We start from the raw sequence: 14,997 nt of genomic DNA, 5'->3' as shown, positions 1-14,997 counted from the left end.
GGAATGTGTGACCGTGGGAGTTTAGACAGGAGGGGAAGGAGGCTTCGAGTCTGGACTTGAAGCCGTGAGACTGGAAATTCCTCGCTAGTCCCAGCAGAGGAGAAAGGGCGTTGTAGGAGTGTGTGTGAGCGGACGGCTTGGGTAAAGGCACGAGCTGGCCACCTATACTAGCCATGGCGCCTGTAACGATGACAGCAAAGCGAGCATGAGAGTCCATCTGCTATAGGACCTGATTTATGAGCTCAGTCCAGTGCTCTGCGCTTTCAGGAACCAGGAGAGCACCTTGCAAGAACGGGTCAAGGGAGACTGGGTGACTGACAGGAGTCAGCTGATCTAGTTAAAATCCATGGCCCGGATCTGTTCAGTGCCCATAGGATCTGTTTGGGATCTTAAGTGATTCTGAAGGGTTTCTTAGACTCTTTTTTTTTTTTAGAAGATTACGTAGATTTTTAGTCCCTTTTCATGTGCAATGTTTCTAGACAACCCACACATCTTGAACACTCTTGAAAAATCCTTCCGAACATCCGTGATGCTAATTAAAAGGCAGCCTCGGGTGTCGGTTGGGGAGGTGCAGGAGCTCAGAATTTGGAGTGTAGGCTTCTGACTGGAGTCTTTCAAGTGGTAACCAGCTGTGCCTGCAGGGTATGTATTCCCAATTAGGGTCCCGCTGATTCTAACTCACCGCACCTAGCAAGGCGAGTAAAACTAACACATGTGTACTACACGTCTGCGCTGGGGAATTTCGAATCACACACAGTATAACAGGAAGGCGTGATGATTTCAAGCTTTTACATGTTCTTAAATTATATAAGCAATGCACACTCCTTGTATAAAATTTAGGAAAAAATTTAATCACAGGATTGAAATGACTCATATTCTACCCAGAGAGAGAACTCTCAGTTCTTATACCTTTTCCATATCTGTGGTTATGGAGATACTTATACATGTACTAGAGGCCTGGTGCACGGAATTCGTGCACTAAGGGGCCCCTCAGCCTGGCCTGCATCCTCTCATAGTCTGGGACCCCATTGGGGGATGTCCAGTTGATGGCTTAGGCCTGCTGGCTGCGGGGAGTGGGCCTAAGTTGGCAGTCTGACATCCTTAGTACTGCCACGGAGGCAGGAGAGGCTCCTGCCACTGCTGCTGCGCTTGCCAACCATGAGCCCAGCTCAGGGCTTCTGGCTGAGCAGCGTGAGTGCACTGACCACCAGGGGGCAGCTACTGCATTGAGGTCTTCCCCCTGGTGGTCAGTGTGCATCAGAGCGACCTGTCATTCTGCCATTCGGTCGATTTGCATATTAGCCTTTTATTATATAGGATGTACAGTTTTTCACACTGGGCTGAAGGATACTTGCAGTCATAGTTTGTGTTCAGCTTGGAATCCTCCTTTTGTGGCTTAAAAGAGGTCATGATCATTTTTCTGACTCATGCAGTGTTCTCAATAAATGTGACGTTTGTTGGTTCAGACATGGGAGGAGACAGGTGGAGTAGATGTTTAGGAGGAGAAATGGACCAGCTTGGTCAAGAAGTTGTATGTTGGATTTGAGGAGGGCTTGGTTAGCGATGACTTTGAAACCCCTGGGTTAACTGCCAGGTGGGCAGTCTCCCTTCCACCGGGTAAGGCAGGTTAGAGACTGGTGTTCCCTGGTCATTTGCACACGTGTGGGATGCAATTTCCAACCTTCCAGCTTATTCCTTTCTACTTCTTGTGTTGATGCCTATATTGACTTCCTGGAGAAACTTCTGATAAATATGGAGGTTTTTCTTTAAAATGTGTCTTTAGAGCACAGAGGTGTCATTTAAAAGTCAAATCCATGAAGGACTATTTTTTTCACCTGCTGAGTTTAATTTCAGGTGCCAGCGTTATCATAAAATGCAAGCCAACCTTGACTCTGTTTTAAAACTTTACATAAATTGTGCGAGTTGAAACGAACGTGTGCAGATGGAGAGAGGAAAGGGAGGAAAATAAGTGTTTTAAGGAGTCTTTAAAAATATTATTTAAATATCAGTGCCACTTGAGTTCCGTTTTAAGTATATCCCTACTTTCCCCTGAGGTGTAAATTCATCTATAGCTTTCTGATTGTATTTCTAGCTTTTCTACTTGTCTATCCCTTGGAACAGGAGCAGACATCGGTGATATATCTGACTCTGGGGAAGGAAATACTCATCAGATGCATATAAAGGATTGAGGTTAGATCAAAAGCAAGATGCCCCTGGAAGGAATCAATTTCTTAGGGAGAACAGAGCCACCCCCCCCCCCCCCCTGCCCCCCATCCCTGCCTTAGGTGTGTATAACCTTTGGCCCATTAATTAATCTTTGGCCTTAGTTTTCCTATCCATAAAATGGGGATAAAAATAAGTTATTTTGAGAATTAAACAAAAAAAAATAGAAAAATGCTTTATACATAATAAGTGCTACTGCTGCTCGTTGTCTTTATTCTTATAATTAAACTGTTTTTTTAAAAACCCCACACAAACCATGTGATTTTAATGGGTGGTAACTCCTGAAGGAGAATTGTGTAGATAGGTTTTTCAGGTTAAATCAGCCACTTGGCTGGTCAGTCAGTACCTACTTGCTGCAATCTGTTTTCTACCAAACCCTGTGTGGGGAGCATGGTGGGTGGGGGAGAGAGAGAAAAGCACAAGGAAGACTGCTCTTGGGTCCTTAGGAAGATGGGGTTACCCTGCCAAGTGCTTGATGGGGCTTTGCCAGTCGCTCAAAGGATTTCTTTCTTTCTTTTTTTTTAAAATATATTTTATTGATTTTTTACAGAGAGAAAGGGAGAGAGATAGAGAGTTAGAAACATCGATGAGAGAGAAACATCGATCAGCTGCCTCCTGCACACCTCCTACTGGGGATGTGCCGGCAACCAAGGTACATGCCCTTTACCGGAATCGAACCTGGGACCTTTCAGTCCGCAGGCCGACGCTCTATCCACTGAGCCAAACCGATTAGGGCTCAAGGGATTTCTTATTTCAGCCTCATAACCACCTGCTCAGACTGAGGGTGTCCCTTCGCTGTATATGAATGAATGAAACAAAGCTTACCCGGGGGCCAGGTCATAGTGTGGTGCTGGGTTTGAGTCCAGATGTCTCCCTCACAGCCTTCTGCCCCCAACACGCCCTGTCCTGAGATCACCAGCATTTCCCGATGATGCTCCTTCTTAGCGAAGATGCTCAATCTTAGTGACCAGCGAGGTTTGTTTGTGGGGGTTGTTTCTCCTTCTCCCCTGGGGGCACTTTTCTGCAGTCAGCATCTCGGTTTAAAGGGATTTGGCTTTCCTTTCTTGTGCTCACCCTCCAGCTCTGTGGCCTTTCATCTGTTTCAAGCATTTAGAAAAGGGTCAGAGAGGTTGCAGAAGACAGCCTGGCCTCTGATGTGGAGATGGGTGAGTCCATCTCACCACGCTCCGTGAGGTGTTTATTGCCGGCGACTTGCTGAACACAAACTCCTGAAGCTCGGGAGGGTCGCCTTTGGTGAGAATCAGATTCCATTTATTCGTTCAGCAGACAGTTATCAGGCACCTGAAAGTGACGGACAGGACACTAAGAATTAGAGATGCTGGTGAATCCGATGGGCTGCCTGTCTTCTGGAAAGACCACGGCTGGTGGGGAAGGGAGACGGTTCACCCAGACCCTTGTCACATGGGGTTTGAGGGTCCTGGCAGAGGGAAGGGCCGTGTGGGAGTACCTAAGGGACACCATTCCTTGGGAATCTGAAGCCTTATATGGAGCTGCCTGCAGCTGTGGGCTCTGCGCTGTCAGTTTCCCTGTGGACCTCGCTCTCCACCTACAGCCCATGTGACATCTGTGTTAGGAGGTGATGGAGATGGGATGTCATGGTCTGTTGGGTTTTTAATTCCTCTTTAGGTCACATGAGTTTCTGGTTACATACTCAGGTGAGAGGTCGTGTCCTCTACTCCATCATTGTTGGCCTTCTCCCTCCTCTGTTCCTCGCATCTCACCAGTCTTCGGCGTGGTCTGAGGACTGTCCCTCTGCAGACGGCTGTAGGTCCTCTCCATGCTCCTCCCCATTCTCTGCACATCTGCATTGTCGTCCCTGCTTTTCTGGGCTCTTCTTCCATTTAAAGATGAGTGCGTGTGGGCTGTCCACGGTGATGGAGATCTCATGGCCTCGCCAGTCTCCTTTCCTGGGTGTGTGTGTGTGTGTGTGTGTGTGTGTGTGGTCAGCCTTGTGTGCCTTCCACTGGGCTCTCAGCCGGGAACACGGGACCTATTTCACCCTCCTGGCCGTACACAGGAGCAGTCAGCAGCTTCCTCATCCTTCCTGGAGGTGCCTGCCCACCGCAGCCGTCACATGCTCGGGGTGTCTGGGTGTTTTATGCTGGCCTCTCCTGTTAGACGGTGCTCTTTGACGCCAACCCTTATTCTACTTTTCCAAAACACAGCACCTGGCTAGTGCGTGGTATCTACAAGGTGCTGACTAAATGCTTGTGTAATGAGTGTGTTAGTTTAGGCTTCAGAAGTAACTCATAGTAGAAATGCATGTGTGTGTAAGTGTGCGAGAGAGAGAGAGAGAGAGAGAGAGAGAGAGAGAGAGAGCGCCCTTATCCTTTATTCGTTTATTTTCTAAAGAACTGTCTCCGCTTTGATAGATGGCAGGGGTGCAGCAGCATCCCTCGGGAATACGGGTTAGCAGGAAGCCGTAGCCGAGTCAGCCTCCTCCCGGGATCTACAGCATGTTCTCTCTGCAATCTGCATCCATTTACAGCCCTTCCCCTCTGCTCTTCCTTCACAGGGAGTATTATGAGGGAGGCCGAGGACTCCACGATCCGGGCAGAGAAACGGCTCTGGGATTAGGGATTGCCACTTCCGAGAGGATGCTGGGAATCTGCAGGGGGAGACGGAAATTCCTGGCTGCCTCGTTGACTCTTCTCTGCATCCCAGCCATCACCTGGCTTTACCTGTTTGCCGGGAGCTTCGAAGGTAAGAAGGAAGCTGTCGCAGAGTGAGGGGCTGGGCGGGGGGGGGGGGGAGAAGAACGCTGGCTGTCCCAGCGTCCCAGGGAGAGCCGCCAAGCCGTCTGATCCCAGCTGGTCATTTTGTAGAAGCGAATACCCGTGCCCCGTCACAGGGGAAGGCTTGTCTAGGTCGATGGAGGGAGTCAGGGATGTGAGGAGAAACAGACACAACAGCAAGATCAGGTGCACCTGGGCGCAGTGGCATGGAGGAGGTGACACAAATGTCAAAGACCGGCTTTGCGAGTGGATCGCTGTGTTGGTGACAGGCAAGGCTGGGCCCTGGAGGGATGACTTAGCTGTTCATGGTGCCAGATGTTTTATTCTTTCTTCCATCTCTTCATTCACGTATTCACATGTTCAACATTTGTTATTACTGTCGCTGCTGCTATGGTTTACATCTTGCTAGACCAGGTGCTGGACGTGCAGTGATAACACATCTGGACCTTCACAGCTCAGTGGGGGAGACAGACAGGTGGACACACACATGATTGCTGCACAGACTGTGCGTGTTGTGAGGAGGCAAGCCCAGCCCAGGGGGCTGCGGGAGGCGGGTGTTGGAGCTGTCTGCCGGGCTTGGTGGCGGGATGATCAGTCATCTGATGGCCCAGTACAGGAACGCAACAGACACTGGACCCTCCCCAAACAAATAGAAACGGACGCTAATCCCTGCCACTTTTCAGAAGTCATTAGCAAAGGCAAGACTTGCCATTCTCCCAGCCAGCGGTTTCAAACGCTGTTCGTTGTGTATCAGAGGTGGTTTTCTAAGCTTGGGGAGGAAAGGCGTGGCAGTGTTGGCTTGGCGAGCACAGCTTTTTTCTGTTTACCCCCACACTTGAGTTAAAAGGAAAAAATTAACTCAAAGGAAAATCTGACTTGAGGAAGTCAAGTATTGTGTTTTTAAACATGTTCTTTATGCATAATTTTATTGACAGCTCAAGGCTACCTTTTAATTAGGAGTTGCACTTCACTTTCCGAGATGTGCCCCGAGTGAGCCAGACTGAATATAAAGGAGGCGGGACTGAGTGCGGGCATGGCAGGGAGGGGCCCCGAGCCACACCCCTGCCCCTCGCCTGCCCCTCCCTGCCCCTGCGTCCCTGCAGGTGGTGGAGCTTTCATCTAAGGGGCTGGAGAGAAGGAATTACGCCAGGCCAGGGCCGTTTGGATGGATAATTTTCCTTAAAGGGATCGGAGGGAGGAAGGTGAGCTGGTGATCAGCCTAGGAGAGCTATAAGGAAGCGTTTTTCTAGGGGTGATGGAGGAGCCCTGATAAAACAAGGCTATGAGGGGCTGGCGCCTGACTCGATTTAATACATTAAAACATTGACTTTCATAGTATAACTAGATTGCTAATAATTCTATATAATAAAAGGCTAATATGCAAGTTGTCCCCTCGACCGGGAGTTCAACCAGGGGATGAGGCCAACCACCCTCTGCCCCTCCTCCCTGCCAGCCCGGCCCGATCGGTCCCAATTGGGGCTGGCCGGCTGGATCCCACCCATGCACGAATTTGTGCACCAGGCCTCTAGTAATACTGTAATGATAATGAGGCTGATGGCAACAATATAAGCTATTAGTTTTCTGAGCATTTCTACCTGCCAGACATTGTTGTTAGGACTTGACGCGTTAGAATTTTTTCACAAGAATCCTGTGTAATAGGTAGGGATGAGGAGGCGGGGCAGGTAAACTTCAGGGATCTGCCCAAGGCCCCAAAGCCAGTCAAGATGGGGCCTGGATTATTGGACTCGAGAGCTGGAGTTTTTAACTCTAAAACCATGTTATAGTTGGGGCCTCAGTGAGGTAGCAGACTTTGGCAAGGGGTTTGACAGGGTGTCACATGACGTTTCTGGGTGCTGTGAGGGAAATTGCAGAATTTTTATTTGCACTCATTGATAGAAACTCAACCTTAAAAGGTTTGGGCAAACAGGGAATTTGGGGGCTAACAAAACTTGTAAGTTTGGAGGTAGAGCAGGCTTCAGGTAGGGTTGGATCCAGGGGCTCAAGTGATATCTGTGTAGCTCAGTCTCTCTTCATTCCTTTGCTCTGCTTTTCTCTTCTGTGGTTTCTTTCAGGGTAGTTTTTCCTACGTGAAGAAAGCATGACTTATCCTCTGCAGACCCTATAGATAGAGGAGTTCTCCCTCCCCCAACTATCCAGGCTTGGCGCTGATTGGATTGCCTCTAGCTGCTTGTCCAGAGACCAGTCAGTGACTGGGGAGGCTGGGGATGGCAGCCCCGAGCCCTGTGCCTGTTTCTGGTCATGGGGTAGAGAGGAGTTCCCCTGAGGGAGGGGCGGCCCCAAAGGCGAACGGTATACTTTCTCGGAGGAGAGAATAGAAGCTGATCTGCGTTAGGAGCGTTCATGACTGGCTGTGCTTCGCGGTGTGTTGATGTCCACCTGAAGACTCTTTCCAGCATCACGCTGTCTTTCCCACGCTGGCTGGTGGGGTGACTATGATCCTTGATGCTGAGTGATTTTATTAGCCTGGCACGTAGGTTTCAGGGAGGATTGAGGAAATACTCTGCAACCACACATACCGACTGGGGTAGGCACTGTACCTATAACCGTGAAGCTTAACAAGAAGTCCTACCTTGGGACCAAATCAGAAGCTGCTGTAAGTCGGGGGTGGGTGATTGGATACGTTAACAGACATGTTCTAGCTAGAATGGTAGAGGTGACAGATTTCTTTACAGGTAGCAGTCCACAGCGAGGCCATGGCATTTGTTTCCTGATGCTGTACTGTCAGAACGGTCTAGGTACGGCCGCACACTTAGGCGAATCGAGGTGAATGATTGTGCCGATTCAAGCCTGGCTCCACCAGACACAGTGGGAAGAATTGAGGCTGTTTACCTTGGAGAAGCGGAGGCTCCGGGTGTGTGTGTCAGCTTCAGCAAACAGTCAAAGGGCTGTCACCTGCCAGAGGTCAGGATGACTCTGATGGCCCTGAATCCATGAGGGGTGTGGAGGGAGCCCGAAGTCCAGCTTATCATAATGAGGATCATTCTGTCCCCTGCTGGCCTGAGCTGCCCTGGGAGGAGTGAAATGCATGCCATGAGGCGTGTGCAAACACGAGACAGTACAGGGGAGGGAGTGAGCATGGGGGACAGCTGGACAGGATGACCTGGGAGAGGGAGTGAGCATGGGGGACAGGAGGAGAGGAGGACCTGGGGGAGGGAGTGAGCATGGGGGACAGGAGGACAGGGTGACCGGGGGGAGGGAGTGAGCATGGGGGACAGTAGGACAGGATGTCCTGGGGGGAGGGAGTGAGCATGGGGGACAGTAGGACAGGAGGACCTGGGGGGAGGGAGTGAGCATGGGGGACAGTAGGACAGGAGGACCTGGGGGGAGGGAGTGAGCATGGGGGACAGTAGGACAGGGTGACCGGGGGGAGGGAGTGAGCATGGGGGACAGTAGGACAGGAGGACCTGGGGGGAGGGAGTGAGCATGGGGGACAGTAGGACAGGAGGACCTGGGGGAGGGAGTGAGCATGGGGGACAGTAGGACAGGATGACTTGGGGGAGGGAGTGAGCATGGGGGACAGTAGGACAGGATGACCTGGGGGAGGGAGTGAGCATGGGGGACAGTAGGACAGGATGACCTGGGGGAGGGAGTGAGCATGGGGGACAGTAGGACAGGATGACCTGGGGGAGGGAGTGAGCATGGGGGACAGTAGGACAGGATGACCTGGGGGAGGGAGTGAGCATGGGGGACAGTAGGACAGGAGGACCTGGGGGGAGGGAGTGAGCATGGGGGACAGGAGGACAGGATGACCTGGGGGAGGGAGTGAGCATGGGGGACAGTAGGACAGGGTGACCGGGGGGAGGGAGTGAGCATGGGGGACAGTAGGACAGGAGGACCTGGGGGAGGGAGTGAGCATGGGGGACAGTAGGACAGGAGGACCTGGGGGGAGGGAGTGAGCATGGGGGACAGTAGGACAGGAGGACCTGGGGGGAGGGAGTGAGCATAGGGGACAGTAGGACAGGATGACCTGGGGGAGGGAGTGAGCATGGGGGACAGTAGGACAGGAGGACCTGGGGGAGGGAGTGAGCATGGGAAACAGGAGGACAGGAGGACCTGGGGCGAGGGAGTGAGCATGGGGGACAGGAGGACAGGAGGACCTGGGGGGAGGGAGTGAGCATAGGGGACAGTAGGACAGGATGACCTGGGGGAGGGAGTGAGCATGGGGGACAGTAGGACAGGAGGACCTGGGGGAGGGAGTGAGCATGGGGGACAGGAGGACAGGAGGACCTGGGGGAGGGAGTGAGCATGGGGGACAGGAGGACAGGATGACCTGGGGGAGGGAGTGAGCATGGGGGACAGTAGGACAGGAGGACCTGGGGGAGGGAGTGAGCATGGGGGACAGGAGGACAGGGTGACCTGCTGACCTCCTGACCCCGACATCCTGAGACTAGTAAAGGCTGAGTGTTTGTGGGGTCATGGAGGCTACGTGGAGCCCCAACCGTTGCTGCAGACATAGGTACACGCCCAGCTGGTCCTGCGGAGACATTCTTGTCTGGTAAACACAAATTTGCAATCTATTTATTGACACCTTGATTTTTCTGTGTCAAGGCCAGTGGGGCCATAAATAAGGTACAGAGTTGCTGTCTGCGTTCATGGCAGTGCTGTTCATTCTTCATGGGGGTTTATTTATTTTCCACCCTGTTTAATTTCAGTGGGTCTCCTGAGAGCAGAGCCTAGAACGCTCCCTGAGATGAGGACTCTGAGCATAAGATGGATAAGATGGGGACAAGCAGCTGCAGGATGAATTGAGGGAGCTCGGGGTGGGGTCGTGCGTCTCAGGCCCTGGAATCAGCCAGATCTGCTGCGGGTAGGGACCCAACCACTCCCCTTCCTAGAGCTGTATCTCCCCTGATGTGAAATGATGTAAAAATGAAGCACTCCTCGTGGGGCGTTAACATTCTGTGAGGTTATGCTTCTAAGTATTTAACGTGAGTTAGAAAGGGCCCGTCTTGCCCAGGCTGGTGTGGCTCAGTGGTCGGGTGTCGACATGTGAATGAGGAGGTCAGGGTTCAGTTCCTGGTCAGGGCACATGCCCAAGTTGTGGGCTCGGTCCTCAGTAGTGGGCATGCAGGAGGCAGCCCATCATTGGTTCTCTCTCATTATTGATGTTTCTATCTCCCTCTCCTTCTTTCTTTCTCTCTGAAATAAGTAAAAATAGCTTTTAAAATATTACTTAAAAGTTAAATAACTAGTGGTATATTTATCTAGTGAAGTACTATGGAGCAATGAATGTGAATATACTCACAGAAAGTGTTGAGCAAAAGAAGACAGACACAGCCCTAGCGGGTTTGGCTCGGTGGATAGAGTATCAGACTGTAGACTGAAGGGTCCCAGGTTCGATTCCAGTCAAGGGCACATGCCTGGGTTGCGGGCTTTGTCCCCAGGGGGGGCATGCAGGAGGCAGCCGATCAATGATTCTCTCTCATCATTGATGTTTCTATCCCTCCCTCGCCCTTCCCCTCTGATATCAATAAAACATAAAAAAAATACAAAAGAGAACATACTGTAGGACTCCAATTATATAAATACAAAAATAGGCAAAATTAATCTGGGGGTAGAGACCAGGGCAGGGCATAAGGAAGACTTTGGGGTGCTGGTAATAATTTATTTTTTAACCTGTGTGATAATTATTTGGGTGTTCACTTTGTGACAGTTTACAACATTCTTCATTTATGATTTGTTCACTTTTCTGCATGTTATGCTATTTAAAAAAAATTTATGTCAGTCTTGATAGTTCAATAAGTATCTGAATTTGAAGAGATTTTTGTGGGTTTTGTATTCTGTTCGGATGAGAGGAATTTTCTGAGCCTTTGGGTATTTCGAATCTATGTCACTGCTGAACTTTGAAATTCAAATGCTTTCTAAGCATGAAACTTCCCTTTTGGGATAGATGTTGACCATTTTTATTTAACCACACTTCCTTTCTTCCTTCCCGATGGGCCTCACCATTTGGACACAGGTTCCCCCCAGGAGGGTCTGATCACAGCACTGACTGCAAGGTCTGACATTCCCTCAGAGAACCCTAATTCTGAAAGGGTGTTTCCATCAGTTTGAAACAAGACCAGGACAGGCGGGCCTTGGGATAGTGCGGGTTCTGCTGCAGACCACCCCAGTGAAGCGAGTGTTAAATACAGGGAGTCATGATCTTCTTGTTGGTGGAGGATCTTGCCTTTGTTTGTTTAAAAAAACAAACAAAAAAATGCAACCTTCGTGAGACACAATAAAATGAGGTATATGGGGTATGCCTGTATTCCTACCAGAACTCTAGCAATGATGTAGCTCTGATTAATATTAAAGCTATATGCCCTAGATCAGCGGTTCTCAACCTGTGGGTCGCGACCCCTTTGGGGGTCGAACGACCCTTTCACAGTGGTCGCCTAAGACCATTGGAAAACACATATATAATTACATATTGTTTTTGTGATTAATCACTATGCTTTAATTACGTTCAATTTGTAACAATGAAATTGGGGGTCACCACAACATGAGGAACTGTATTAAAGGGTCGCGGCATTAGGAAGGTTGAGAACCACTGCCCTACATGGTTTGGCTCAGTAGATAGAGCGTTGGCCTGCAGACTGAAGGGTCCCAGGTTCGATTTCGGTCCAGGGCACATGCCCAGGTTTCGGGCTCGGTCCCCAGTAGGGGGCGTGAAAGAGGCAGCCAATCAGTGATTCTCTCATCATTGATGTTTCTTCTATCTCTCTCTCCCTCTTTCCCTTCCTCTCTGAAATCAATAAAAATATGTTTTAAAAAAATTAAAGTGATATTACTTCTTGACCTGGACATCAAGCCACATTAGACAAATGTTCCTGTCTGCATTCATCAACAAATTTGCATCTTCGTAAACTCCAGGAGCCTGGAACAGGCAGCGTTTGGTATTGTCACTGTAGGCAATGTGGAAGCACAAAGAGGAAATGCAGGTGGGGCAGAAGTAGGTTTGTAGTTGTTCGTATGGAAAATAATACGACTATTAATAAATAAAATACAAGAATAAACTCTGTGCTTCAAATACTCGCAACTGTTAACCTAGGTTCACCTCTCCTGTATATTATTCAGCAATAGCTTCCATTTATAGCTTGTTAAACAGAAATGGGCTGCAACTAGCATGCATTTGTATCGGGTTAGGCCTGCCCACTGCTTTTACCATTTTTAAATTTATATGAATAGTTAAAAAATGGGAGATGGCACATAAAAATCAAGATTTCTCGTTTTCCACACAAAAATGGAAAGGTCTAGCCGAAACCGGTTTGGCTCAGTGGATAGAGCGTCGGCCTGTGGACTGAAAGGTCCCAGGTTGGATTCTGGTCAAGGGCATGTACCTGGGTTGCGGGCACATCCCCAGTAGGAAATGTGCAGGAGGCAGCTGATCGATGTTTCTCTCTCATCGATGTTTCTAACTCTCTATCTCTCTCCCTTCCTCTCTGTAAAAAACCAATAAAATATATTTTTTAAAAGAATGGAAAGGTCTAGCAAACCCCACCCTTGCTCCATCCCAGCAGCATTGGCTGAGCTGAGCCGTCACTGTCCCTTTGCAGGGGCATGGCCATTCGCTCCGGCTTGTCACAGTCCCAGCTTTCCTGTCATCTATACAGGGCTGAATTGAGAAGAAAGAATTGGCATTTGCTTATATTGCTTATTGATCCTGTCTCACTCAGTTAGACTTTGGTTTTGGACCTTTTAACTTACTCCCTGCCATGGGCCGGGCCAGGGATTTTATTTTATTTTATTTTATTTTATTTATTTTATTTTATTTTATTTTATTTTATTAAAAATACTAGAGGCCCGGTGCATGAAATTTGTGCATGGGGGCAGGGGAGACCCTCAGCCTGACCTGAACCCTCTCCAATCCGGGACCCCTCGGGGGATGTCCGGATGCCGGCAGTTGGACATCCCTCTCCCAATCTGGGACCGCTGGCTCCTAACCACTCACCTGCCTGCCTGCCTGATCACCCCTACCCACTCTGCCTGCCTGTCTAATTGCCCCTAACCGCCTCTGCCTGCCTGCCTGATCGCCCCTAACTGCTCCCCTGCCAGCCTGATCACCCCTAACTGCTCACCTGCCTGCCTGATTGCCCCTAACCACCTCTGCCTTGGCCCCACCACTTCAGCTTTGTCCGGAAGGATGTCCAGAATGACGTCCGGAAGGTTTTTTGGCTGTCTGGCCACAGAGAAATAAAGCCGCCTGAGATGACTGTGCAAGTGGTAGAGGTGAGGCTTGGTGAGGGATGGGGAGGACACCGGCTGGACCTGCCTCTCTGAGCTGGGCGGGGGTCAGGAGGAAGGGCGTTTCAGGCAGGAAGTGAAGAGCGCTTGGTGCCTTTGCAGAACAGCAAGGAGAAGTTGGGCTGGAGAGAAGCAGGAGAGGGGGTGGCAGATGGAGGCCGGGAAGGTGGTTCGCTGCTTGTCACCGACTTCTTCATCACTACTTTTTGTAAAGACAAAAGAGGTCACATTTGTTCATTTCTGCCATCTCTTTTCCAGACACCGGCAGTCTCCCTTTAGGTGTGCAGGAGACAGGGGTGGGAGGAGGGGACTCTGAGATATACCATAGCCCCAGTCACAGTGCACCTGCAGCTCACTGTGGGCCCAGTGGCCGCTTTTATTAGTATAGATGTTTTTATTGATTTCAGAGAGGAAGAGAGAGGGCGAGAGAGGAAGAGGAAGAGAGAGACATCAATGATGAGAGAATCATTGATCAGCTGTCTCCTGCACATCCCCTACTAGGGATCAAGTCCAAAACCCGGGCATGTGTCATTGACCGGCATCGAACCTGGGACTCTTCAATCCGCAGTCCGATGCTCTATGCACTGAGCCAAAAGCTGGGCTGGGGATTTTACACACATGATCTCATTTATTCCTCCAGATAGCTTCACACTTGTCCTGTTTTGGAGATAAGGACACCGAGGCTCAGGGCTGTTGAGGTCTTTGCCAAGGTCACCCAGCCTGTACATAAGGGAGCCGATGTGCAAACCAGGCCCTGCCTGCCTGGGCCCGGCGCACAACTTGCTTATAAACAACTGGTGGATGACATTTCAAAGTCAACATGCTCAGGCTTCAGATAAGGACCCGACACATCCCCAGACAAGGGAACGAGGCCATCTTGGACGAGAAGGCACACCATGTTCCGTGGCTTGGGGATTATTATAAGCCAATAGAAGCAGAAAATTCGATTAGGCCTTTAATGCAATTTGCATTTTGTTTCTGCCAGAGACTCATGCAATTAAGAGCAGGCATGGACCTTCGGAATCATCTAGGCAGGCTGAAGCCTAAGCAGATGAAGCCTTTGAAAACGACACAAGGACTTTATCTGGGTCAGGGGCTGATGGTGGGCGGACGTGTCCCTCAGTGATGGGTGGCACTGTTTGAATCCCAGAGTGACAGGACACAAGCTACCTAGCATCCCTGCAGGTCTGTGTCTTCTCCTGAAAAGGGGACTATATTACGCAGTTCACACACTTGTTAGAAGGGCTATGAAGTCCCGATTAGAGTAGCAGTCATTCAGTTAAATGTTCGCTTGCTTTTCCTGATTCTGAGAGTGTTGGAAGGTCTTCCTGGGAGGGATGCAAAAGGTCACCCGCCTGGTCCACATACGGAAACCAAGGCCTGGAGAACTGACCAAACCAGGCGCAGAGCCCCAGGCAGTGATGTCATTGGAACTACCACCCAGATAGTCTGTGTCCCAACCTGGTTCGCTGCTTGTCACCGACTTCTTCATCACTACTTTTTGTAAAGACAAAAGAGGTCACATTTGTTCACTTCTGCCATCTCTTTTCCAGACACCGGCAGTCTCCCTTTAGGTGTGCAGGAGACAGGGGTGGAAGGAGGGGGCTCTGAGATAGACCGTAGCCCCAGTCACAGTGCACCTGCAGCTCCCTGTGGGCCCAGTGGCCGTGTTTGGAAAAAATTAAATTCCACCTAGATGACCTGTTGTGAGGACTTTGAAGAGGAACGAAGAGGAAAGGACCACCCTGTGACGCAGAGTTCAGTCGCTTCT

General features: G+C 50.1%; 1 protein-coding gene across 1 annotated transcript in view; it reads left to right on the top strand.

The window, feature by feature from the left end:
• The window catches only part of LARGE1 (LARGE xylosyl- and glucuronyltransferase 1), a 428,799-nt gene that overhangs the window by 116,356 nt on the left and 297,446 nt on the right, over positions 1-14,997 (top strand). Inside the window, exon 2 of the mRNA XM_070410997.1 lies at positions 4,760-4,947. Within this exon, the coding sequence (XP_070267098.1) occupies positions 4,842-4,947 (106 nt within the window). The 5' untranslated portion in view covers positions 4,760-4,841. The remainder of the gene's footprint in view (positions 1-4,759; positions 4,948-14,997) is intronic.

Source organism: Myotis yumanensis, unplaced genomic scaffold, assembly GCF_028538775.1.
Source record: "Myotis yumanensis isolate MYYU_CA2020_CCGP unplaced genomic scaffold, mMyoYum1.0.hap1 SCAF_3, whole genome shotgun sequence".
Taxonomy (NCBI): Eukaryota; Metazoa; Chordata; class Mammalia; order Chiroptera; family Vespertilionidae; genus Myotis; species Myotis yumanensis.
Note: the sequence above shows the minus strand (reverse complement) of the source record. Positions and strands in the feature narration are given on the sequence as shown.